Raw genomic sequence first — 23,476 nt, 5'->3', positions numbered from 1 at the left:
GTCAAGGATTATGCTCCAAGCACGATTATATGTCCCAGGGTCCCCAAGAAGGTAAAGTCCTCTCCGAGTCTCAATGCTAGTCTTCGATCCAGCTGAGTTGTGGCCGCCAGGGCATCCTCAGCAGGCTTGTCTTGTTTCTGGAACAAGCAGCCATTGGCAGACGTGGTCCGTTCCAGCCGCCCTGAAGGTAGGAGATGGTACCGGGTGTGGGGCTGCACAAGCGCTCCACTTCCAGCATGAAATCCAGGTGCTCAGCCAGGCACCCTGGGACTGAGAGGCTTGGCCTCAGCAACCTGCACTACCTCCCCCATTAGCTGGCCCCCGGCTGCAGCTCCGAAATGAGGCAGGTCTTAGCCTTTTCCAGAACGTTCTGATGTCTAGATTCTCTCTTTCATGGAATTCAGAGCTGTGGAGTCAAGAGGAAATCCGCACCGGAAAGTGAGGTGGCTTCAGTGTGTGTGCACGTAGAGGAAGTTAAGGAGCACTCTCTGTCACGGCCAGGGTGTCTTGGGAGGTTTGCTCACTTCCCCATTTTTCAGAAGGGGCACTGCAGTGCAGACAGGGCATCGATCACTCCCCAACGGACTAGGAAGGCAAGAACTGCTCCTGGCTTCCCGCCAATGCTTGATTTTTGATCCCCACTTGGTGCACTGTGGACCTGGCCACTGCAAGGCATGTTATCAGTGAGTAGTCACCTCTCCTCAAAATGGCACAGAAACCCAGCTAAGAAGCAAAGGAAAGGGACAGAAGCACAGGTCTCTCGGACCATGAAGCATTCCCCAAATCATCCTGGCATTTCTCTGCCCACCTCCTCAGCCGAGTCTCCAGTTCTTCTCCATCACAACGTAAGGGTAAAGCTTGGTTTGGCCTGCGTGCTCAGTAATGTATCCATGGACCAACACTTGTATAACAGTGGGAGACTTTTCCAAGCTTGCCTTCCAACTCACAGTGCAAATTTCCTCTAGATCTTGCCTCCCACGATGGCCACTTTCTACAGTAACAACCTTTCAGTTTTGGGTCCTCTATAGCTAAACAGCTCTTGGAATCAGGTGAAAGGTCGTCTGAGACTTATGTCTGGAAAATATCTTGGAAGAGTCCAGTTAATTGCTTGACGCACATTAGTGTGACCACTTTGTGTCAATTAATTACTACAATAGATTTTTTGACCACCTGCTCAGGTCAGTAGTAATGGTCCCCTTCTGTGTGGGAGTGATGACAAGTCTCACAGGTGCATCTCTATTTATTTTTTTAGCAGATTTATTGAGGTATAATTGACATACAAAGAATGGCACATATTTAACATATATAATTCGATGAGTTTGGACATATGGATACACCTGTTTAAACCATGACCACAATCAAGAGAAGAAATATATCCATCGCCTCTCAGCGTTTCCCCAGGCCCAATGATTTTTAGGTTTTGTCTGGTTGCTTGTAAGTAAATTTAACACAAGATCTACCCTCTTAAAATTTTTAAGTGCACAATACAGTGCTATTAACTGTAGCACTGTGTTGAATACCAGATTGCTAGAACTTTTTAAAAATTTTTATTTTTCAATTACAGTTGACATTCTATACTATTTTACATCAATTTCAGGAGTACAGAACAGTGGTTAGACATTTATATAATTTACAAAATGATCCCCCTCAATTAGACTAGTCTCTGCTTGGCGCCATACATGGTTATTACAATATTATTGATTATATTCCCTATGCTGTACTTTGCAACCATGTGATTATTTTGTAACTCTCAATTTGTACCTCTTAATCTTTTCACCTTCGTCGCCACCTCATCTCAGCCATTTGGGAAACCATCCATATCTATGAGTCTGTTTCTGTTTTGTTTGTTCATTAATTTTTTTCTTTAGTTTCCAGGAAATGTTGCAGAAATGTTGCAAAAATCACAGTGGCGAGAATCCAAGCAGCACTCGAAGACTTGGTGAACTCAGATTTATTATGCCGGCGGTCCCAGAGGAGCTAGAGCTCTGAAGATCTGGAGACTGAGCTCAGTGGCAACTTTGCTTTTATAGGGCTTAGTTGGCATGAGCTAATTGGTTAAATTGTCATTAGATGGTTACAAAGCTCTGAAGTTGCTTTGGGTTGCAGGCAGTTACAAATATTTACAAAGCATGGGGTTTTCTATGGGTAACAGGCAGTTACATTTGTTGTTTAGACAGAACAAGCAAAAAGGATGATGACTCTTTAGTTGATTTCAAGGTCAGCCTGCCCCACAGCGTATGCAGCAAGCATAGCTTCAGAAGCAGAACAAAGAGCTGATTATGAGGTTAGCCTTTTGAGTTAAGTGAAATCATACGATGATTGTCTTTCTCTGTCCAACTTATTTCACTCAGTATAATACACTTGAGATGTGGCTGGAATCCAGGGATCATATGAAGGAAGAAGGGCCAAGGTTTATCCTCGTCGCTGCATGTCTGTGCAGGTGTGTATGTGTGTGTGTCATTGCGGAGGCTTTTCTTCAGCCTGAGTTTTGCCCCTCAAATTCATAAAGTAAGAGCTGTGATGTCCACTTTGCAAATGAGGACTCTGAAACCCAGAGATCAGATAATTTTCCCCCAGAAGCTGGAGTCTGTGCATGTATCACTGCCCAGTGACTCCCACGTGGCTCCCTGCATCCATCTCGATATTCCCTGCCCCTGTAACAGTGCCCTCTGCTGGTCACCCAGAGAGTTGCCGGGGTCCCTTCACCAGCTTCCTCCTCAATCCACTCTTTTTCACTACCGTCTACCTCTAGCCTGTCACTCAGAGGCTAATCTATCTCAAGACATACAGTCTTGCCACAAAAGCACAATAAATATGAAACAGTTATTATCGTTATTAACAATGCCATCATTACCACTAATATTATCATCTTGTCATCCAACTCCCTTCTCTGAAAGTGGATGGGGGATCCTGCCTCTCACCCTCTCTTGCCAATTCTATAGTACTCCCCAGGAGGTTGTAGATAAGAATCAAGATTGCTGAGTCTCACAACTCCATGGTTCCCCCCAGTGGTCTGATGCTCCAGGGAGACAGGGCTTCACCACACAAGGCCAGGAATTGGGGGTCGCATGGACTGTGTGCTCTGGCTGAGCTCAGCAGAACCTGCCCTAGGAAGGGCTATGGCTGTGATGTTTTGCCATCGTGTTAAGAAGATACAAAGCTGGGCTTCTGTAGTAAATCCTAGTTGAATATCCCTTTTTTGTAATGTGAGTGGCTTACTTAACTTTTGATTAGCACTTTGATGATGGCTATGTGGAATAAACACATTGTCACACAATGAGATAAGGACCCAGGCCACTTCTTCACATGGGCTTTCTCTTCTGGCACTTTAAGTTCCTGTTCTTATGTTTTGAATTCTCCAACAAAGAGTGACTCCATGACTCTCTCTCTCTCTCTCTCTCTCTCTCTCTCTCTCTCTCTCTCTCTCCCCCCCCCCCACCCCTCCCTCCCCCCTTCTTCTCCATCTTTTCAAGAGCTCAGTGTCATTTCAAGGGCCTGTAAGTAATAAACCTTTATTTTTTCAAGGTTTTCTCGTGAATTTTGGCTGAGGTCATCTTACAATCATAATAAGAACTACAAGGGCTGGTACAACTATGACATTTGCTATCGATGGGCTGCGACCGGCACACACAGCTCCAGAAAGAGATTAGGAGCTCTGTGGGACTGCTGTTGCCCAGACTGTCACCTGCCCCCAGGTGAGAGCCATGGCTGGCTACACCCACTACTGACATGTCTTTCTGGAGGGAGTCACTTCCCAACACCTGTCAGACTTCTCCGCCCAGGAGTGTCCATGGGCTGATGACATAGGAAGCCACCACTCAGATGAGATGCTCCAAATGACAGGAGAGCCAGGAGGGGGTGGGCCAGGGTCAGCTCTGGGATCTGCTTGAGGGAATAAGTGTGAGTCTCTGCAGCCTGACAGATGTGCCAAGCCTGCAGTCGACTTTCAAGGGCAGGGACCTCGCGAGGGTCTCTTTGTACTAAATGCTCCGATTCAGGCCACGGGGGTGAATTTAAACCAGTTCTGCCATCTCAGTCCCCAATGAGTGGGTCAGCCATCGTCGGCCATGTTTAGTCTTGCTGCAAGGGAGGGATGTTTTTCTCCAGTGATTTGGCATAAAATTCTGTTTGATAGGGATGCTCATGTTGGGGTTGCCAAGTAGATCTACTCAGGTGCTCTCTGTGACAGAGGCGACTGGTGTCCTCCCAATATCCGTCCCCCCTCTTTCTCTAACTAAAAGGCTGCACTCTCCAGCTGCCCCTGCGGGTAAGTGTGGCCACATGACGACATTTTGGCCAATGACATATAAACAGAACTGCTGTGAACGATTCTCAGAAAGGTTTCCTTCCACCGTGAAGGGAATGTAGTTCGGAGATGAGGGAAAGGACAGTAACCTAGTGCTTTAGTTGGGCTAGAGCCGCAAGATAACCTTTGCATGTCTTCCGCTTATACTCAAATCCTGGAAACGACCAAGTAAATAATTCGGTGGTAACAAATATATTATTCTCCTATTACACACAGATGTGTTTTGCATATGGATTTTCAGGCTACAGGAGGAGACTTCAGAGATAATTAATAAGCCACCAGGTACTCAGAGGTGAACGTTCGCTTGCATTCCTATGACTAAATTTCTGTTTAACGTTGGAGAAACCCACATAAAGAAGATATTTAATGGTGCAATTCCACTTTCATAAAAATATGCATATGTGCATGAGAATATATAACATCAACATTAAAAAGAGTCATAGGGAAAAGCTTGATATATCTCCAGGTGGAAAAATTATTACAGGCAATTTTTAACAGCATTAATTCAATAACAATAAATAATTATATACTCATTCTATTTATAAAATTATTTATTTGTATATTTATAAATGTAAAAATATATACATGTATAAACATTTTATATATTTAGATAAGTAATTAGTTACCTAATTTTAAAATATTGATTATGAAGATTCATAACGAAAATTTTTAGTGACTTCATTATTAAGGTAGTGTTAGTTCTATTTTTCTTTATATGTTATATTTTCCATTCATAAATAGGTTTTCTTTTTTAAACACAGCATATCACAGATTGAAACACCTCCTCCTCCCCTAGTTCTATTTTTTTCTTTAAGACTTTTCCAAAATTTTTAGAGCTAATGAATTCCTCTTGTGATTAAAACTAGTATTTGTTGGCGTGAAAATTAAAGACTAACATCATCCCAAATACATATATGTGAAATATTTGCTCGATATACCTGGGGAGACGTGTACAGCTCTGTGTCCAGTGGTTGTCGAAAGCAACGATGTGATTTAGAAAACAGCGCTGCTTAGGAAAAACACAACCCTTAAAACAAGACGCACCTTCAAAAAGGCTAACATCTTGTCCAGGTCGCATTGTCTGGTATTTTCCAATTTTCCTAATGGTGAGCATGTGCGGTTGTTTGTTTGTGACTGGGACAGACGAGTGTAAAATAAGTAAGTAAATAAAAGGAAAGAGCACCAAGTCGTCAAGGCAATAACCAGCTCTCACAGTGCTGGCCCAGACTCTCCCCCGTGGTGCAGAGTTCAACCTGGGAGGGGGAGGGCCGAGTTACAGGCAGAGACGCAGGGCTGTGTTGGCGCTGCAGAGGCCGCTGGGTCACCGGAGAGATCCCTCCACCAGTTCACATGCTAGTTTGGGCCTTTCCAGATCCACCTGCATCCTCTGGAGGGAACTGGTCCTTGTGGGTAAGAGAGAGATGACCTTGCAAGACAGGAGGTGTGGAGTCGATGGGAACAAGGATCCTCGCCAGGACTTTCACAAGTTCACACACATGGGCACACCTCACCCAGACACACACACGCACACACACACAGAGGGTTCCCTGGGTCACCCATCTGCCTGATCTCCTCCCTCACCTTCCCAGCAGGGCCCCTTCCCAATTCCTCACTTCCCCCTTAGCCCCCCCTTGTTCCCCGATACACACAACTATTACATTTTACTGGCAGCCATGTGTCCTGTCCTCGAACACCTACAATGTCCACTCCTGGAGGCCTGGAGCTGAGGATCTCAGGTGTCCGTGCTTCCTCTGCAGAGCTGAGGCTTGGGGTTCACAGAAGTGGCAACAGACCCACTCCCCCACCCTCATTCACTTCCACTCCACTGAATTTAGGCCCTGAATCAAAGACACCTGTAGACAGGAGAGTTTTATTCACCCAGATAATCACTCTGAGGGCTCCCACTGGGTTCCACCCTGTGCTCAGGGATGCTGGGGTCACAGCAAGACTGAGACAGTCTTCCTGGAGCTCATGTCCACTGAGAGATGCGGTTCTGTGCCCATGCTGCAGTAACCCGGAGTTGTGGTGATGGGAGTATGGGGACCCCGGAGGCTGGTGCAGTGGCCAGGGACCGTGTGACCTGGGCTGGGGAGGAGGATGCATCAAAGCCGAGAACTGAAGAATGGGTAGAAGTGAGTGAATGGGGAGGGAGCAAGGATCAGTGTGCCCAAAATGGGAAAGAGCATGAACCAAATCCTGAAGTCAGGAGAGAGTGTGGTATATTCAGAGATGTGTGTGTGGATGGGGGCACGCCATCGGAGGCCCTGTCTTCTGATGAATGAACACATGAGTGAATGCGTAGATGAATGAATAGGAAGCGCGTGGGGAGATGGGATAGGGTGGGTGTGAGCCGAGGAGGCTAGGTGAGCCCAAAAGACCAGTGCTCTCTAGGAGGGTCTCATAAGCCCTCTGAGAGTTTGAACTATATCAGGAGGGCACTGGGGAGCCATGGAAGGTATTTGAGCAGGGTCACAGCGAGGGCTTTATAAGGATCCAAGGAACTGTCACATGATGGTGGATTGGAGGCTGAGTGTCCAGGGAACAGTCCAGGCTGGAAGATAATGAGGACAGAATAGACTGGGGCAGGGGCTGAGCAGATGGAGGGGATGGGCAGGCTGGGGAGTCATCGGGAGCTAACAATCCTTGGTGTGTTCACCGATGTCTCTGTGGGTCATCGCCTGGGTGATGTCAATCAGTCAATCGATTCATTCATCGATCCATCTCTCTCTTCCTCACCCGGTCTGCTGGCCAGTGGGATCCACCAGGCCTCCGGGAAAATCTCCATCGTCCCACTCATAGCAGCAGAGGGATGTCAGAGCTTCCTGGACCTCGCAGGCGCCCTTGAGGATGCTCTGGAGTACGGCTGGCACCGGGGTGCGAACAGTGGTGTGGAGAATGTGATCATCAGCTATAAACCCCGCTCTGGTTCCTGGCAGCCTGGGCCCGAGTTCAGCAGCTGGGAGACCATGACCAAGACGGGCAATCTGGTGATCAGGAATTCTGATGACATGGGGGGGAACTACACCATATGGGTGGACATCAGCAGTGGAACTCGGAGAGCAACCGGTTGGCTAGAGATTCGAGGTAGGTGGACAACTTGTCCCATTTCCCTAACATGGGAGTTGGATTTGAAGGCTTTGGGAGTGAGGTTCCTTGGAAATGATGTTGTCAAAATCCCCCTCCACCTCTGGATGACACTAGGAGTGTTGGCAGATGGTTGTCCAGCTTCTCCCACAGAGATGGGTCACCCACTACCTGTGAGGGCTCCCGTTTCACCGTCAGTGTGTTAGTTATCTGTTAGTATTGCACGTGACAAGCAGCCGCACCTCGCGGCTGCAGACAATGCCATTTGATTATCGCATGGTTTCCATGGGTCAGGATTTCAGACGTGGCTAAGCCGAGTCCTGTGCTCTGAGGCTCCTACATGTTGCCCACGGCTGTGTTTGCAAGCATCGCCCTGTGCACAGGCATTTCACACTGAGCTGATTACTTCCTCAAGGTCAGACAGACTCTCTTCCTCTCTAGGTCAATGGGATGAACACTTATATTCCACAAGATAATTATGGGAGTGACAGCCATCACCTGTGCCATATTCTACACGTTTGGAAATAGTCACAGGTATATGCTGCATGGCCTTGGGACTGTCTTCCATCTGTGGCATTCAGCATTCTCACATGTAAAAATAAGGGTGGTGTCTACCTCTGTGGTCTGTTATAAGGTCGGAGCAAGTATTTGTCAAGTAAATGGGACTCAGGCAATGGAAGCAATTCTTATGAAGAGTCCAGGTACCACCCACACTCTGAATTCTACCCACGGCATTGCGGGGGGTGGGGAGGGAGTGTCCTGATTTGGGGATTCAGAAACAACCATTAGATGGCATGTCTATGCCAGGAGCTCACAATGATTGCAGTGGATACCACAACGATGGCTCAGAGAGGAGGATAACGGGCTTATGCAAGTGCCTGCCCTCGGTCACCTCTTCTCTGTCCCTCTCACTTCCAGGCACCCTGGTTTCTACCCAACCTACCCCAAACCCCACCGCGGAGGTGAGTGGAGCTTCGAGGGCCAGACTCCACCTCTCACCTTCCCCTCATCACACTTCCGAAGAGCTGGAAAGCAACCCAGGCATCTTGGTCAACACCAGCTACATGGTAGAGTACATGGATTCCGTGGCTGCCTTCTGCCACATCAATGCCACCAATATCGAATGGTATGTGAACACCTTATCAGTGACCAGCAATGACCAGATGACAATTTCCCCAGATGGAAAGATGCTCGTCATCCACAGGGTCGGCCGTAGTGACAGAGTGCTTCAGTGTGCAATTAAACACATCTTCGGGCTTCTTCAAAGGGGTGAACAGATATCTCTGACAGTGGCCTGTGAGTGGTCTGGAGTGATGGGTGTGGAGCCAGGCGTGGGCCCAGAGTTGTCCAGGGGCATAGGGGTGACACAAGTGGAACGAGAGAGGTGGCACCCTGAGCCTGCCTGCAGCCGACTTGATCTGAGTTTGATCCTCTTCTCTGGCTATTTAGCTCTTTGGACCTGAGACATACCCTGACCCCTGTTTCTCAGATTAGAAATGTGACTTTGTGGAAAGAGGGGACAGCTTTCAACCAATTGTTGCTTAAATTGACATTAAATGGACCGAGTTTTCAAGACCCTGCTTGCCTTGGGCTTCCCTCATCAGCTCCTTGATCTTTCATTTCTGTTCTTCTAACTTAGCGCCATCCCGTTCACACTGTCCTTTACTCAGATGGAATTGTCTACACACCCTTAACAGACAGTTCAATTGAAAAACTAAGTTATGCGTGCTGCACATTCTCTTTTCTTTATACCTCTCTGTTGGCCCACCAAGGCAAGGTTGCCACCTGGCAAGACCTTCTCAAATTCTTGTATGGGTCTTGTCAATAAAAGACGCCCCAGCAAGGCAGTCACAGAGATGACCTCCACAACCTCTGTACACTGCTTACTGGCTGGAGGTTTGACCCGAGACCAGGGGCTACAGCTGTTCAGGAAGATTTCTCCCGGCCATAGAGGACCTTGCTTGGCCCATTCCTATGTCCATAGAGGATCGTGAGTCCTCAGTCCTCTCCTCTGAGCCTCGCTCTCCTCACCGGCAAAACAGATCAATAGTGGAATTGATCACACATGCTGCTGTGGGAATGAAGCAAGTGTGTGAAAACGTGGAAGATATTTGGGGTGGTGCCTGGCATGCCGTGGGCCTGATGCATTTGCCTCTAGTCTGTCCCTATATCATCATGACATAAACGGCCGCCACAGAGCTGGAACATGGAAGGTGCCATCATCGTCACCACAGCTGCCTTGTTCGCGAGGGGTTCTAGGTAGTGGTGCACCTCCAGGCCAGGGGAGGACTCTGTGAGGCTTGAGGGAACAAGACCAGACATGGGTCCCGGTCTCCCGCCCTATCTCTGCGGGTGGGCCAGACAGCGTGCTGCTGAGGACTGACCCCACCACATCAGAGGCATCCTGTCTGCCGAGATCGGCAACCGGGTGCGGATGGAATGTGTCTCCACCTCCCTCCTGGGACCCAAGTACCACTGGGTCCACAACGGATCCCTCTTGAGCTTCTCGGAGGCAAACATCACACTGCCAAGTCTGGCCTGGGAGCAGATGGGAAGATACAGGTGCATCGTGGAGAACCCCGTGGCCCAGCTCTCCATGTACAGGGACGTCGAGGTCCAGAGGCCCTGTAAGTGCAGCTGCTTCCCCCTGGTGCTAACGCTCTCTCAGTGTCTCCACCTCCACGCATTGGCCTGGGTGGCACCTGTCACCAGGACTGCTGTCTCCGGCTCGCACTCCATCCTCACAGCGGTTAGGTAGAACCCTTCGATTCCCTTGATGTCTGAGCCCAAAGCTGCCCCCTAAGGAAGTGCCCAGAGTCCTAAGCTCAGAGTCCTGGGAGACAAGGCCAGCCAACACTTGACAAGCACTTAATGAGCACCAGCCCCTCATTCCAACCCACTTGACCCTCACAGTCCTTCTTAGAGTAAGCAACTGTTAGGAGCATTGTCCTCATTCCACAGGCAAGGGAACTGGTGCTCGGGGTGGGGTGGGGGTGGGGTAGGGTGCTCTATTCCAGGTTTTAGTTCTAATCAGCAGAGGAGGCAGAGTTCACTCCCCGGGGGTCTGGTAGACCACACAGCCTCTGCCCATCGTGGTCATACTAGGCCGTCTTCGAGATGAGGAAGTGGGCAGAGGGAGAGGAAGTGGACATGGCATCAGAAACGTGACTTGGGGCTGAATCTATAAGTGGCGAAAATGCCGTCTTAATCAATGGAGAGAGACTGACGGGCTCAGACACGCAGGGCGGTGACCAGCAGGGAAGCTGGGACCTGGGGACCTGAGTCCAGATCCCGGCTCTGCCTCTGGCCAGAGGCACAGACCAGGGAAGGCAGCTTCACCTCTCTGAGCTTCTGCTTCTCCATCTGTCATGTGGGGATAACAAAGGTCCCTACGCCACAGGCTCACTGTGAGAACGAAGTCAGAAGCTGAAAGAGAAAGTGCAAGAGGAGCCATCAGCCTGGCTCCTCCCAGAGATGGCCACGAGCTGACAAGAAATGTGGGCTGGAGGCGTGCACTGCTGACTAGGCACCTACTATGCACCAAACACGATGTGTTTGTGTTGCTGACTCACGCCTTTCTACTCCACTATACTATAAACTCCAGGGGGGCAGAGGTTGGACGAGCTCTTTGATTGTCATTTGTCCCCAGTGCCACAACACAGGGCCTGGTACCCAGTTGGTGCACAGTGGAATGCCTGTGCAATGAGTTAATGACCCTGTGTCACCGGCACCCCTCTGACCTGTCACTCTCTGTCCTCTCATGTGAGTCTGTTCTCCAGAACATTCACTAGGGTTAGGGTTAGGGTTAGGGTTAGGATTAGTGACATTAGTCAGCTCCTTGCTTCTTCATTGACCGCTTCTCAGCTGGAATGTCAGCCCCAAGAGGGCAGGAAGTGACCTTGGGTCCCTGTTGAATGCCTGCTACCTGGGACAGTGTTTTGCATGTAGCAGGCGCTGATAACTCCTTGAAGAGCAGATGAGTAGGTGAAGAGATGAATGAAGAGGTGAGAAGGACAGTCCTAACCCCCACACACCCTGTCCTTCCAGGGCATATCCCTTTTCTTAGGAGAGGCTTCTACATCTCAGGGCCCTTGGCTGTGTTCTTCATCGTGGCCACTATCCTGGGAGGCATCTACCTCTGTAGAATCCTGGTCTACGTGCTGGTCAACCATTTCTCCACCAGATGGTCATCGCCCTGTGTCAAGGGTGGGCCATGGGTTGGGGGCTCGGACTCAGGAGGGAAAGACAGAGCCAGAGGGGGAAGGGAAAAGCCAGGAACTGGGTCATCAGGGAGTCTCTGGGGCAGACACATTAGTCTTGAGGACCAGGAGTAAGCCAGAGGGAGAGAGGAAGCATTTAGAGTCAGCCATGCCTTGAAAGTAGCAACAGGGCTTCATCCAGGGCTTTTCTTCATCCCAGTTTCCTTGTGTTTGCAATGTTGCTGTTGAGGTCAGGGAAACAGGCGGCAGAGGTCAGCCATGCTGCAGGAAGGCATTGGGTGGAGAGACAATTAACATCTGGATTCAAATTCCGGCTCTGCCTCTACCTGGCTGGCCAATGTTGAGCAGATCACGTGTCTTCTCGGGTCTTCCCAGCCTCATGTAGAGGATTTGAAGGGTCACACCTGCTCCAAAGGGTGATGCAAGGGTCAAACACACATATCAGAGAACAAAGGGATTCGCCACATTCTCGGCAAAATGGACCAGAGTGTCTCGGTCTTAGCACTGTCTACACTTACGGTCAGATCGTCATTTCAGTGGTGGTGCAAGGCTGTCCTGTGTACTGTAGGATGTTTAGCAACATCCTTGTTTTCTAGCCTCTCAACATCCGTAGCAGCAACCACCATAACCCCCAGTTTAGACAACCAAAAATGACCAAAGGGATTATGAAGGTCCCATGGGTGGGGGAAAATTGCCCTGGTTGAGAACTGCTGCAGTAGATGTTCAAAATAGTAGCGATGATGGACATGATGATGATGATGATGATGATAGAAATGATAAGAATAATGGTGATAAGGGTGACGATGTTGGTGGTGGTGATTCAGCTGAATCTGGTCACAATGGTGATCTTTGTGATCATGGCTATGATGGTGGTGATCACAGCACATTTGTTAATGCCGATGACAGTGGTTTCGACGATGGTGATGATGGTGAGAGTTTTAGACAATATGTTCCTTGTTTATTCTTTTAGACTTTTGATATTGAGCCTATTTGTGGTCGTTGTGTATTCTCCATGTCAAGAAGCTTACAGCATTTGCCACCATTGTGACATGACAGTAGGCAAGTCAGCCCTCTAGTGCTTTAGTGTGCCATGCGTAAAAGGAGAAGGTCCTGGTACTGACCTCACAGCGACATCTGCTGTGCAGATGCGGTAAGGTGTTACCGATCCACGTGGAGCAAGGCTCGACATATAGTAAGCACCCAGCAGAATCTTGTTGTTAATACCATCATCATTCGATGCACAGTTTCCAAACTGGTTGTGGCAAACTCCACGGAGTTTAAGAGTGTTTCCTAAAGATCTGGCTTGCCACTCCTCTCACACCCTGGGCGGAGTCCTCCAGCCAGGCACAACCCCCTTCCCACAATGACAAGTCATTTGAACCAACATCTTCACTGTCCCATTCTGCTCAGAGGAGCCACCTGGTCCACGGCCGGAGGTCTCCAGCCCGGCATGAGAGCAGGGGGCTGGAATTCAGGGAGGCAAGCTTTAGAATAGTGACCTCCACGTTTTCTTGCTGTGTGACTTTGGGCAAGTGACATCACTTCCCTGAACTCCTATTTCTTTGTCCACAAAATAGGGTTAAAGTATACACCTGTGTAACTGTTGGGAGGGTTTAAGATGATTTCCAAAATGCCGGGCATATAATAGGTGGGAAATAAATCATCATCACCATTATCATCATCATCATCATCATCATCATCACTATCATCATCGCCATCATCAGTAGTTAAGCCACGTAGTGTCAACTCCTCTCCCAAGTACAGCCAGACTCTTTCCCTGCCCCAAGCCTCTTTCACACGACATCTAATACCTTAAGACCTCAGAGGTATTAGAAAGTACGGGGAATGTTTAGGATTTTCGATGAAGAAGAAAGAGACCCTGTATCTCTGCGAGACTGTCCTGTGTCCTCTCAGTGTCCTACAGGCCCAAGCCATGATTCCTTCCCTGATTTCCTTCAATGGGACAAACCGGGCTGCATGAATGTCCACCTCAGGCCTGCAGGACAAGACCACATGGGAATGGAGATAAGCAGGAAGTGATGGAGAAGGGCTGAGGGTCCCCATAGGGTGGCCTAGTCTATAAGTCTAACGTTCGCCGGGGACAGTGAAGAGAGGGAATCGACACAGGCACTTTAAGGTTGGGAGATGGAGGCTTCTGAAGAAAGTCCGGAAACCCCGTCAAGGACCTGGGGGGTGTGTCATCATGGGCAGCGTGGCCATTGGCTGCTCCATCTGCCACTCAGAGCCCACCAATAGTTCGTAGGCTGGGTCGGGCGGAGCGGGAAGCTCTGGACTCTGACTCTGACTCCTCTTCTTCCTCACAAATGTGCTTCTACATTCCCCACTTCCCTGAGCGACACTCTGGGCCGTCAGAGACACTGGGACCCCATCTCAGCACCGCTGGTGGCCGGGAACCCACGGAGCGAATGGGAATTGCATAAATGGGGCAGGCACTTGTCATCCCATGTCATCTGTTAGGAACCACGTGAGGGAAAGGTGCTGACTGACGCAGAAAATGCTCTCGACTGGATGAGTCAGAAATGTGTGATGCAAAGCAGCACTAGATAGGGCCAGTTACACAAAATAGGGATTAGTTAGTTGGTATAGATATAACATGTGCAGTATATGTGCGTTTTCCAGTGTTATGTGTGCACACACATTTACACACACACATACAGAGCTGCACAAAAATTGTGGAAAACGTTAAGTATTAGCAGTGTCATCTCTCAGCTTCCTTCTTTACACTTTACTGTATATTCTAAAGGGTTTTTTTCCCCCCTCACAGAGTGTGTAAATTGCCTTTATAATCAGAAAAAAAAACAATAAAGTTTAAACAAGATGAAGTTAGGTCAGACCCCACAGCGTCACTTCTAGAATGTTTTTCTGAGCTGTCTTTATAGAGGTGTCCAAAAGCATATAAGCAAATTTTTTCATCACTGTGGCAGTTACAGAAGAAGGGAAGGAGAGAGGGAGGAAGGGAGGTATGGAAGAAGGAAGGAAGGAAGGAAGGAAGGAAGGAAGGAAGGAAGGAAGGAAGGGGAAAAGTAAAGAAAGGAGAGCAGGAGGAAGAGAGGGAGAGAGAGAGTCCCTCTTGGCTGAGTCTGTGAAGTGTGGACAGCCAGCCTAGCAGCCATGGTCCTAACTGCTTGACCATTTGCATGTTCACAAATGCTCCTGACAGTGCCTGGACACCAGGCAACCCCCCCGGGGTTTCCTGATGAGGACTCCCTTGTGGCATCAGAGTCGTAACTGGATTCGACCTGGTCCCTCTGCTTGCTGGCCCATGTGGCTTTCAGCAGCTCACACAAGCATCCTTTGTAGTGTGGGGACAGCACCAATGCTTCAAGAGTCACCGTGAGGACTGAATGAGAGAGATACATGAAGGTTCGGTGCACAGCAGATGCTGAGCAAATGTATTCGTTGCCTAGGGCTTCTGTGACACAGTACTGTAAACCAGGTGGCTTCAAATAGCAGACACTCATTCTATGACATTTCTAGAGGCTAGAAGACCAAAATTTAGGTGTAGGCAGAGCCACAGTCCCTCAAAAGGCTCTGGGGAAGAAACCGTCCTCACCTCTTTCAGCTTCTAGTGATTACAGCAAACCCTCAGCATCTCTTGCCTTTGGTGTCATAACCCCAATTTCTGCCTCTGTTGTCCCCCGGCCACCTCCCCTACACATGTCTCTGTGTCTATATTTCCATCTTTGTGGGGAGCACACGAGTCACTGGACTCGCCACCTCCCCAATCCAGACTGTCCCCATAGTGACTTGATTACATCAGCAATGACCCCATCTCCAAATAAGACCGCATTCACAGATACCAGGGGTGAGGACGTGAGTATGTCTTTGGGGCGGGAGGCACACGAGTCAACCCACAGCAGCTGGTATTTATCTTCCGGAATAATTGACCCATCTACCTCCAGTACCCACCTCCCTCCTGCTCTCCCGACCATCCATCTATCTAGCTGCCCACTGGACTCTAGTCCCCACGAGAAGGTCCCAGAGATTCTCCAGGTCCCAACATGCAACTCTGACTTCACCATCTCCTCTCAGCCCTGCTCCCTACACCTGAGATAAATGAAAACACACCTTGACACAAGCATGCACAAATACACTCTCAGCAGCTTTATTCAGAATCGCCCAAAACCAGAAACAAACCAAATGTTTGTCAACAGAAAAACTGTAAACAAACCATGATGATGTGCTCGCCCAGTGGAACCCTTTTTGGCAATGAAAAGGAGCAAAGTGTTGGAACACACAGCATGGATGAATCTTCAAAAGTGCAACACGAAGTGTGAAAGAAAGAGACGCAAACTGTACAATTCCGGTTATCTAAAATAATTTTATAATTTATGAGTCATTTTTTTCCAAACCGCGATCCAATTGTTCTGTCACCATTTGTTAAAATTTTTTCCTTTTCTATTTGGATAGATTTGGTGTTATTGAAATTAATTCTCTCTTTCTCTCTCCCTCCATATATATTTTTTTGTTTCTTTCTTTCTTTCTTTATTTGTTGCATACCATACTCTTGATTGCTCTCATTTTAGAGTAAAGTCTGATTTCTCCAACTGTGTTCTTCTTTTTAAAGATGGACTACTCTAGGTCCTTTAGATTTCCATATAGATTTTCAAATCAACTCGTGTGTGTATGTGTGTATGTGGGTATATGTGTGTGTGTATATATATATGTGTGTGTATATATATACACACATATTAATATGTATATATGTATATGTATATATAAACATATATATATAGAGAGAGAGAGAGAGAAATAGATTACTTTAAATCAATACAGAAAGCTGACATCTTAACAGTATTGCGTGTTCCACCATGAACATAGTATAAAGAACATGGATCTTCTTTAATTCCTCTCAGCAATGTTCAGTATTTTTTTAGTACAGAATTGTTGCATGTTTTTTTTTTTTCAATTTTCCCTTGGTGCTTCATATTATTTGGTGCTGTTATAAATGAGCTGTGTACAGACTTAGGGAATGTTTGGGCCTCATCCAGTCCTTCAACTTCTTTCCATCCAGGCTACTTTACGAAGCAACTTCTGCTGTGATGTACTCCCCTCCTTGTCTGGTTTCCATTGGTGAATTTTTGGATCATGTCTCATGCATTAGATGGTCATGTGACCTTGTGGGAAACTTGCTGGCTTGTTTGGTTTTTCTTTGTGGGGAGAGATCACAAGGTCCTACTCAACTCTCATCTCAACTCAGAAGTCTACTCCCTTGAACTTCACCTCTGGAGAGAGAGGCAGATGAAGGCCAGGCGAGGCCTCCCGGAGGAGGGAATTCGGCTGCACGGACTGAGGTCTGCTGCTGGTCACCTCCAGAGTTAAGAGAAATTCACAGGAGCGACTTCCCATCCAGAGCACCGGGGTCCAGCGTGTGCTCAGTACACACATCAAGCCAAGCGCTCTGACAGGATTTTACTCCCACAAATTTACAGGTGGGGCTTCTCATCTTGTTCCACAGGGTGGGAAACTGAGGCACAGAGAGGTAGGGATGGCTCTGCCACCGTACTTAGTAAAGAGATACAATGTGGATTCGAACTCACGATTCTTCGGTTCCAAAGCCTGTGTACTGTGTATACTTTTAACACATGCCTAGAAGGCTTTTAATTTACAGGAATCAGCCCCAGGTCTTATCCTTGTCCTGGAGTGGGGGGCAGGGCAGGCACAGTCCCTCAAGCCACAGCCACCTCTCTGAGGCTTCTCACTTGCCTGGCCCGATCTCTGAGTACTCATTGTCAGTGGTCGTGGCTTCCTGCGAGGCCTCAGGCTTTGTCTTCTGAAATCTGAGGGATGCGTAGTGAACCTCCTCTTCTGCCCCTGAGGAGGGTCGGACAGTTGGAGCCAAGGGAGTGTGGTCTGTGAGGCTGCCCCACTGGGATTCAGTCAGGGGACCCTAAGAGGAGAGAAAGAGAAGGACTTCAGAGCAAAACCGTGGAGATGGGAGAAGGCAGCAGAGATGCCTTCGCCTGCTGATACCACACACATCTTTGTTGAGGTCATCTTCGCTCACGCTTTCCATGAATGCCGAATATTTGGTGGCAGCTAATCTCATTAACTTCCCACGGCAACCTCATAAGGAAGATATTATTAGTCTCCATTTCATGGTGATGAAAACTGAGGTTGAATCAAGTAAGTAGCATGTGTAACGTCCAACCCAGTTTTTTTTTTTTTTTAATCTCAAAGCCTGGTGTCCTACTGAGGCCCCCCTGTGTGCAAGGCCTTGAGCTGGGTGCTGGATACCCTGTAGTGGACATAGCAAATGGAGGCCCTAACCTCCCCAGCATACTCTTTCATTGAGGGAGGCAGCAAAACTGAGTTAAAGAAATAAACATCTAATTGCGAATCATGATATGATGGATAGGAACTGGGTAAGTGAGAAGGAATGTCAGAGCCTTCATTCAGACATGGCACCTGCCCTTAGCAAGTTCATAGTTTGGTGGGAGAACAAATTGGGGGGCGGGGGTGGAGAGGGAAGAGCAGAGTCGTCCAAAGGGCACGGAGTTCCCGTTTTGCAATGAAAACGTTCTAGAAATACATTGAACAACTGTACACCTAAAAATGGTTAAGATGGTGCATTTATGTTGTTTTTTACCACTACGAATAAATAACAATGATAACAAAAACTCCACGAGCCAGCTCCCCAGCACTCCCTGTCCTCTGTGCCCTTCATTTCCCCCAAAGTTTGTGTCTGTCGCTCACATTCTCTTCACATATTCACTGGTGGTTTGATCAGTTCGGGTGTGTCCCTCTGCCTAGGAAAAAACCTCACTGCACTCAAGATTAAAAAATTTTTGTTCTTTTTTTTTCATAGATGGAGGGCTCTGGCACCCACAATGCTTGTCACTTGGTAGGTGGCTAATACTACTTCCTGGACACATTAACGAATGAAAGAATGAATGTTAATATGCTGCTCAAAACCCTTTAAAGATTTCTCCTTATATGTCAAATACAATAAATAAATTTTTAAAAATGGGGCATTAAGTTCTGGATAAAATATAAAGAAGAGGAAATAAGAGGGAAGAGCATTTGAGAAGGGAGGAACAGGCTATGCAAAGATCCAGAGGCAAAAATAACCCGGTTTCAGTCATAAAGAGTGTGCCAAAAAGCTCACATGCAAGAAATGACATTTGAATGTAAGATTTCAAAATTCAAAACGAATGCAGAAAAAATTCACAGAGAACAAAATATCAAACATTTAAATACACCCAAGATCAGCTAGAGTACCCTTCTGAACCAACTGGAGCTTGAGGCAGAGGAAAAATTGCGTACCCCTATATAAAAGTTTTTACATATTTTTAATGATTGGCTTTTTCCAGGACTTTAAAATAATTGAAATATCATGGAAAATCCAAAAAATGTATGTACAAATGCTATTCTGAGTTTGAAAATTTTATTTATGCCCAAACCAGAATGTGTTGTAAATTCGTTTTTTTGGCTTCACTGGAAGCAAAAGCAGAAAGAGTATTTTCAAAATCAGCTTCTCCGTTTCTCTCATTTTCGGCTGAGAGTTCCGCCATGTTTGACAATCTCTCTTGTCTAAGTTATGATCCAAAATAATTTTTTTACTAACTTCAGTCTTCCGATCCTGCCATTTTTTAGATTGATGACATTTTGCACATCATGGCTTTTTTCCCCATTAATTTTGATTTTAAAGATAAACAGTGCATTAAATTAACATTCTCTTACGTATCGAGATTTTTGGTACCCCCTTGAGTGTCACTTCTGAGGCAGGTGCCTCCCTCATCTCACCCTAATCCTGGCCTCTCTGAAGAGGTGGGCACTGGAGGGGTCAGAATATGCAGAGCCGCAGGCTGAGGATTGGGGGCTTTATTCTCTAGGTCAGGGGTGGGCAAACTATAGCATACAGGTCAAATCCGGCCCACAGCCTGTTTTGTAAGTAAAGTTTTATTGGAACACAGCCATAGTCAATTACCTGTATATGGTCTGTTGCTGCTTTACCCCGCAACAGCCTCGCTGAGTGGTTTCAATGGGGACTGTGTGGGCCACAAGGCCAAAAAATTTTCCCAACTGGCCTTTTATAGGACAGATTTTTCTGGTCTCTACTCTAGACAATAGGGCAAACAGATCTTCAAAGCAGAAGAGCTGGACAATATGGCTTGTAGATAATCACTCAGTGTTGGGCAACAGAGGTGAGAGGTGGGATGATGAGATCAGGGTGCAGGGTGCAGGAAGAGATCCTGAAGCTTCGGCAATGATGGGGGTCAAGATGGAGATAGAGTGACCTGTGCTAGTCCTCGGGAAGAAAAATAGGCCAGATGTGGTGACTTTTTGGCAGTAGGAGAAGACAGGAAGGGCAGAAAGAAGGCGACTCCTCCATGCCTGGCCCGTGAGAAGGAAGGGGAGAAGCGAGATGGGAGATCGTGGCAGCGTGGGGAGAGGAGATGAGGGGAACAACGTTGGCCATGCTGTGCAGAGCAATCCAGGAGGTCCTCCCGGGGGAGGTGTCCAGATGGACTGTCAGGTGGTGAGATGCCTAGGTCACTCACCTGGGAGGTGGACCCTATGATGGCATTGGCCCCAGCCATGTCCGTGTCTCCCGTGCCAAATGCTGTCCTTGTCGCTTTCTTCTTCCAGGATTTCACTCTGAGTGGAGACAGGGAGGTTCCAGTCTGGCCAGTCCTCAGCGTGGTGGGCAGACAGACGTCCTTCCCCCTACCCTGTTCCTCCTTATCAGGCTGACTGAGGGGGCGGGGAAGGGATCCCGCTCTGGAGGCCCCAGGGTTGAGAAAGCAGCTCCCCACTCCTGAGGATTGTGACAACTAGCCCAGGTGACAGAGTCCATGTTCCGGCTCTTGCTTTAGACCTGGACCCACCCAGGTCCCTCAGCTCTGGGTTCAGGGACTCTGTGGCCACCTGTGCTCCCCCTCCTTGAAGGATGTCCCTCCCTCTCCAAGATCAGTGCTCACATGATGACAAGGACGCAGAAAGACAGGAAGAGCAGGGCTGTGACTCCTGCTCCCCCGACGGCCCCCAGTGCCACTCCCGATAACGCCGCCTCTTTTCCTGCAGACAAAGTAGAATATTGGTGACCCACCCCCTTCTGTGAACTTGGCCTCTTCTTCCCCTAAACCTTGTAGGATTACAGACTTCCATTTTTCTGGCCCCTTTGCCAGATGAAAAACACAGAGACAGAGGCAGGGGCGGGAATTAGGGTGAGGCAAGTGAAGCAGACAGCGCTGAACTGCAGCTTGTGTTTATTTCAAATGTTGCTATGTTTTTCATCATGGAATTCATTTTGCATTCCGTTTTATTTAGAGGAAATACTGCACTGTGATATTGTTTCTCTTGGCTGCTGAGTTTCTTTGGCTTCTCCTGAAATTTTGTGCCCAAGATGAGTGCCTCGCTCACCTGACTTTCGTCACCGCCCGGCAGAGCAAGGACCTTGCGTCCCCAGACACACCTGCCCAGGTGCCAGCCCCTCCCTTCCAAGACCCACCTCTTTCCCTTGGCTTGCCCCAGCCCTTGCCGTGTGGATGGTGCCCCGTGTTCCTGGTGCAGCCGAGGGAGGAGTGGAGAACCCTCAGGGAGTGAGGGCAAGTTGGGGCAGTGGCTCACAGGGCTGGGGGTGCTGAAGATGGGGAACCACTGGGTTCACCCACAAGGGGGTGTCCGGTCACCAGGGGGAGCCCAGGGTGAGGCAGGACCCAGCCGTGCCAAGCTGGAGGAGGCCTTGCTCTCTACATCCTATGACAGGCTCCTTCCTACCTGTGACATTTCCTTGTAAGTTGCTTATGGTCAAGTTCTGCGGAAAGACTGGGACAGAAAGACATGGTAGACCCAAGTCAATGTGAGGGCTGTGTGGACACTGGCCCTGTGTCCCAAGGAGTTGCATAAATGGTGGAAGTGTGGGGACAGGCACCCTCCTGCCCCCCTCCCAGCCCAGATCCAGGACCCAGCACCCCGTGTCCAAGGCCCTGACCCCCACACCTGCTGTCCTCAGTATCCCCATCAGGGACCCCATCATTCTGGAACTCACAGGTGACGTTGAGCTGCACGGTCCCCTCCACAGTCACACCAGTTGCAGGGAACATCACCTGACAGGTGAGGCTGGTGCCATGGTCCTGGGGCCGTGGGGTGAGGGTGAGCACTGAGGAGAGGCGGGTCCTGGGGCCCAGGGAGGCCAGGGCAGCCGAAGTCCAGGAGAAGATGGGGGGCGTGCCCTTCTCACAGGCCCAGGGCACGGAGCAGGTCACGTTGCTGGAGTGGCCGGGCTCCAAGGTCTCCGGGATGACGATGTGGGGCGTGAGGGTGAGGGCTAGAGGGGAGGGGGAGGCACGGAGTCTAGAGGATGGGGAGGTGTGGCCCGAGAGAAGCCTCGGGCTTTGGTCCAGCTCCTCCCTCTGAGCCGGTCACGCTGGACCCTTGAACCCTCCCAGGAGGGGGATGCATCCCAGCCCTGCCCTGGGGGACCTCAGGACCCGCCCGTGTGGCCTCTCCATGACTGATGCCTTACCCGTCACATTCACAGCGAGTAGGGTTTTTTTGTAACTATGTTTCACATGTTTCCCTTTCTCCACTCTAAAGAAGTAGGTCCCTGTGTCCCTTCTCTGTGCGTCTGTGATATCCAAGGAGCAGTTGTAGTTCTCGAGGTCCCCGAGGAGATGGAATCGGCCCTGGGTCTGCTCCTGCACAGCTCGACCTGGGTCGTTTGTGGCCACGAGAGCATCCTGCTGTCCCCTCGCCCCTTCCCGGAACCAGTAGCCACGAGCTGGGGAAGCATCTGGGGAAGCATTATCCCAGGCGCTCACAGGGAAGAAGAAGGAACAGCACACAGAGACGCACAGGCCCTCCTGCACCGTCACAGACTCCTGCAGCTGGAAGCTGTCATCCTGAGCCAGGGACCCTGCAGGGAAATGAGGGTGAGTAGAGCCCCCAGGCAGCTTCCGCCCTCCCCTCGGCCACTCACCTGCCCACAGCAGGGTCAGCAGCAGCGGCAGCATCTCTGACTGGAGGCTTCTGGGCTCCATGTGAGAAAAGAGAAGGAAGGCATTAGGGGGGAGGGGAGACCTTGAAAGCTGGGGTGGAGCATGGGGCTGCCTTATTCAGGGAAGAGGAACCTCAAAGAACAGCTTAGCCCCCCTCTGCACAGAGCATGGACACCCACGGCTCAGGGACTCCGAGACCCGCCTTTGGACTCCTTCTCCAGGTCCCTCTGCCCTCAACCCCTGCCCCCAAAGCATAGCCGGCCATGGGGCATGGCCCCCATCTTCTAGGGTCAGCACTGCCAGGAGCCCTCTGGAAAGTCTGTTTCTCAGGGTCCATCTGTCAGAAACTAGAACCGAAAGTTGTAAGGTTTAAAGAAAGCTTCAGAGGAAGATGAAGTGATGCCCAAGAGTGACACTCCTCAGAGAAGGAAGTTCACACCCAGACACTGTTGGGTTTGAGACAGCCCTTAGAGATCAGCCACGCAGCACCCATGCCCGCTCCTGGGGTGCAAGAGATGCCCAAATCACACACACCCCATGAAGGACTCGAGCCCATCTCCTGCCTCCTTGTCATGCCCTTCTTGGGGTTTATTCTCTGCAAAGTTAAACAGGTTCCTTCTGGCCAGACCCCCCTAGTCACAGGCTACAGCTATCTGTGGAGGTCAGTCCAGCTGGGGGAGGTCCAGGGGTTCTGAGAAAGGCAATTATCTCCCCCCCCTCAGCCTCCACACGGTGGGCATCCCCTCTCTGCTCCCAAGGTCACGCGCTCACTCTGGACGCTGCCCCAAGAGTCACTGTTCAGTGGGGACACAGCAGGTGTCCTGGTACCTGGAGCCGCTGTGACAGAAGCTGCAGTGGAGGACGCACAGGCACGAGGGGGTGGCCCTCTCCCCCACTGGAGG

At 49.3% G+C, this 23,476-nt stretch overlaps 2 protein-coding genes across 6 annotated transcripts in view; one reads left to right on the top strand and one right to left on the bottom strand.

The window, feature by feature from the left end:
• Positions 1–5,418: 5,418 nt before the first annotated feature.
• CEACAM18 (CEA cell adhesion molecule 18) lies at positions 5,419–13,547 on the top strand. The gene is given in 9 exon segments (XM_036232709.1): positions 5,419–5,464; positions 5,552–5,716; positions 7,043–7,390; positions 8,414–8,686; positions 9,704–9,778; positions 9,781–10,017; positions 11,438–11,596; positions 12,435–12,539; positions 13,525–13,547. Coding segments are annotated over 9 exon segments (1,431 nt in total).
• Positions 13,548–15,938: 2,391 nt separating this feature from the next.
• The window catches only part of LOC107500446 (myeloid cell surface antigen CD33), a 7,699-nt gene continuing 161 nt past the window's right edge, over positions 15,939–23,476 (bottom strand). Inside the window, exons 1-8 of one of the 5 annotated variants that reach the window (XM_036232632.1) lie at positions 23,403–23,476; positions 22,556–22,605; positions 22,103–22,492; positions 21,626–21,904; positions 21,355–21,402; positions 20,556–20,652; positions 20,136–20,232; positions 15,939–17,521 (exon numbers count right to left, since the gene is read on the bottom strand). The exon at positions 23,403–23,476 is cut by the window's right edge and continues 161 nt beyond it. In XM_036232632.1, the coding sequence (XP_036088525.1) occupies positions 17,330–17,521; positions 20,136–20,232; positions 20,556–20,652; positions 21,355–21,402; positions 21,626–21,904; positions 22,103–22,492; positions 22,556–22,605; positions 23,403–23,476 (1,227 nt within the window). In that variant the 3' untranslated portion in view covers positions 15,939–17,329. Of the gene's footprint in view, positions 17,522–20,135; positions 20,233–20,555; positions 20,653–21,354; positions 21,403–21,625; positions 21,905–22,102; positions 22,606–22,753; positions 23,318–23,345 lie in introns of those variants that run through there. The other 4 variants (XM_016125700.2, XM_036232630.1, XM_036232633.1 and 1 more) reach the window with 4 other exon arrangements.

The sequence above is a fragment of the Rousettus aegyptiacus genome, unplaced genomic scaffold (assembly GCF_014176215.1).
Source record: "Rousettus aegyptiacus isolate mRouAeg1 unplaced genomic scaffold, mRouAeg1.p scaffold_m13_p_14, whole genome shotgun sequence".
Taxonomy (NCBI): domain Eukaryota; kingdom Metazoa; phylum Chordata; class Mammalia; order Chiroptera; family Pteropodidae; genus Rousettus; species Rousettus aegyptiacus.
The sequence above is the reverse complement of the archived record's forward strand: the minus strand, read 5'-3'. Positions and strand labels throughout refer to the sequence as shown.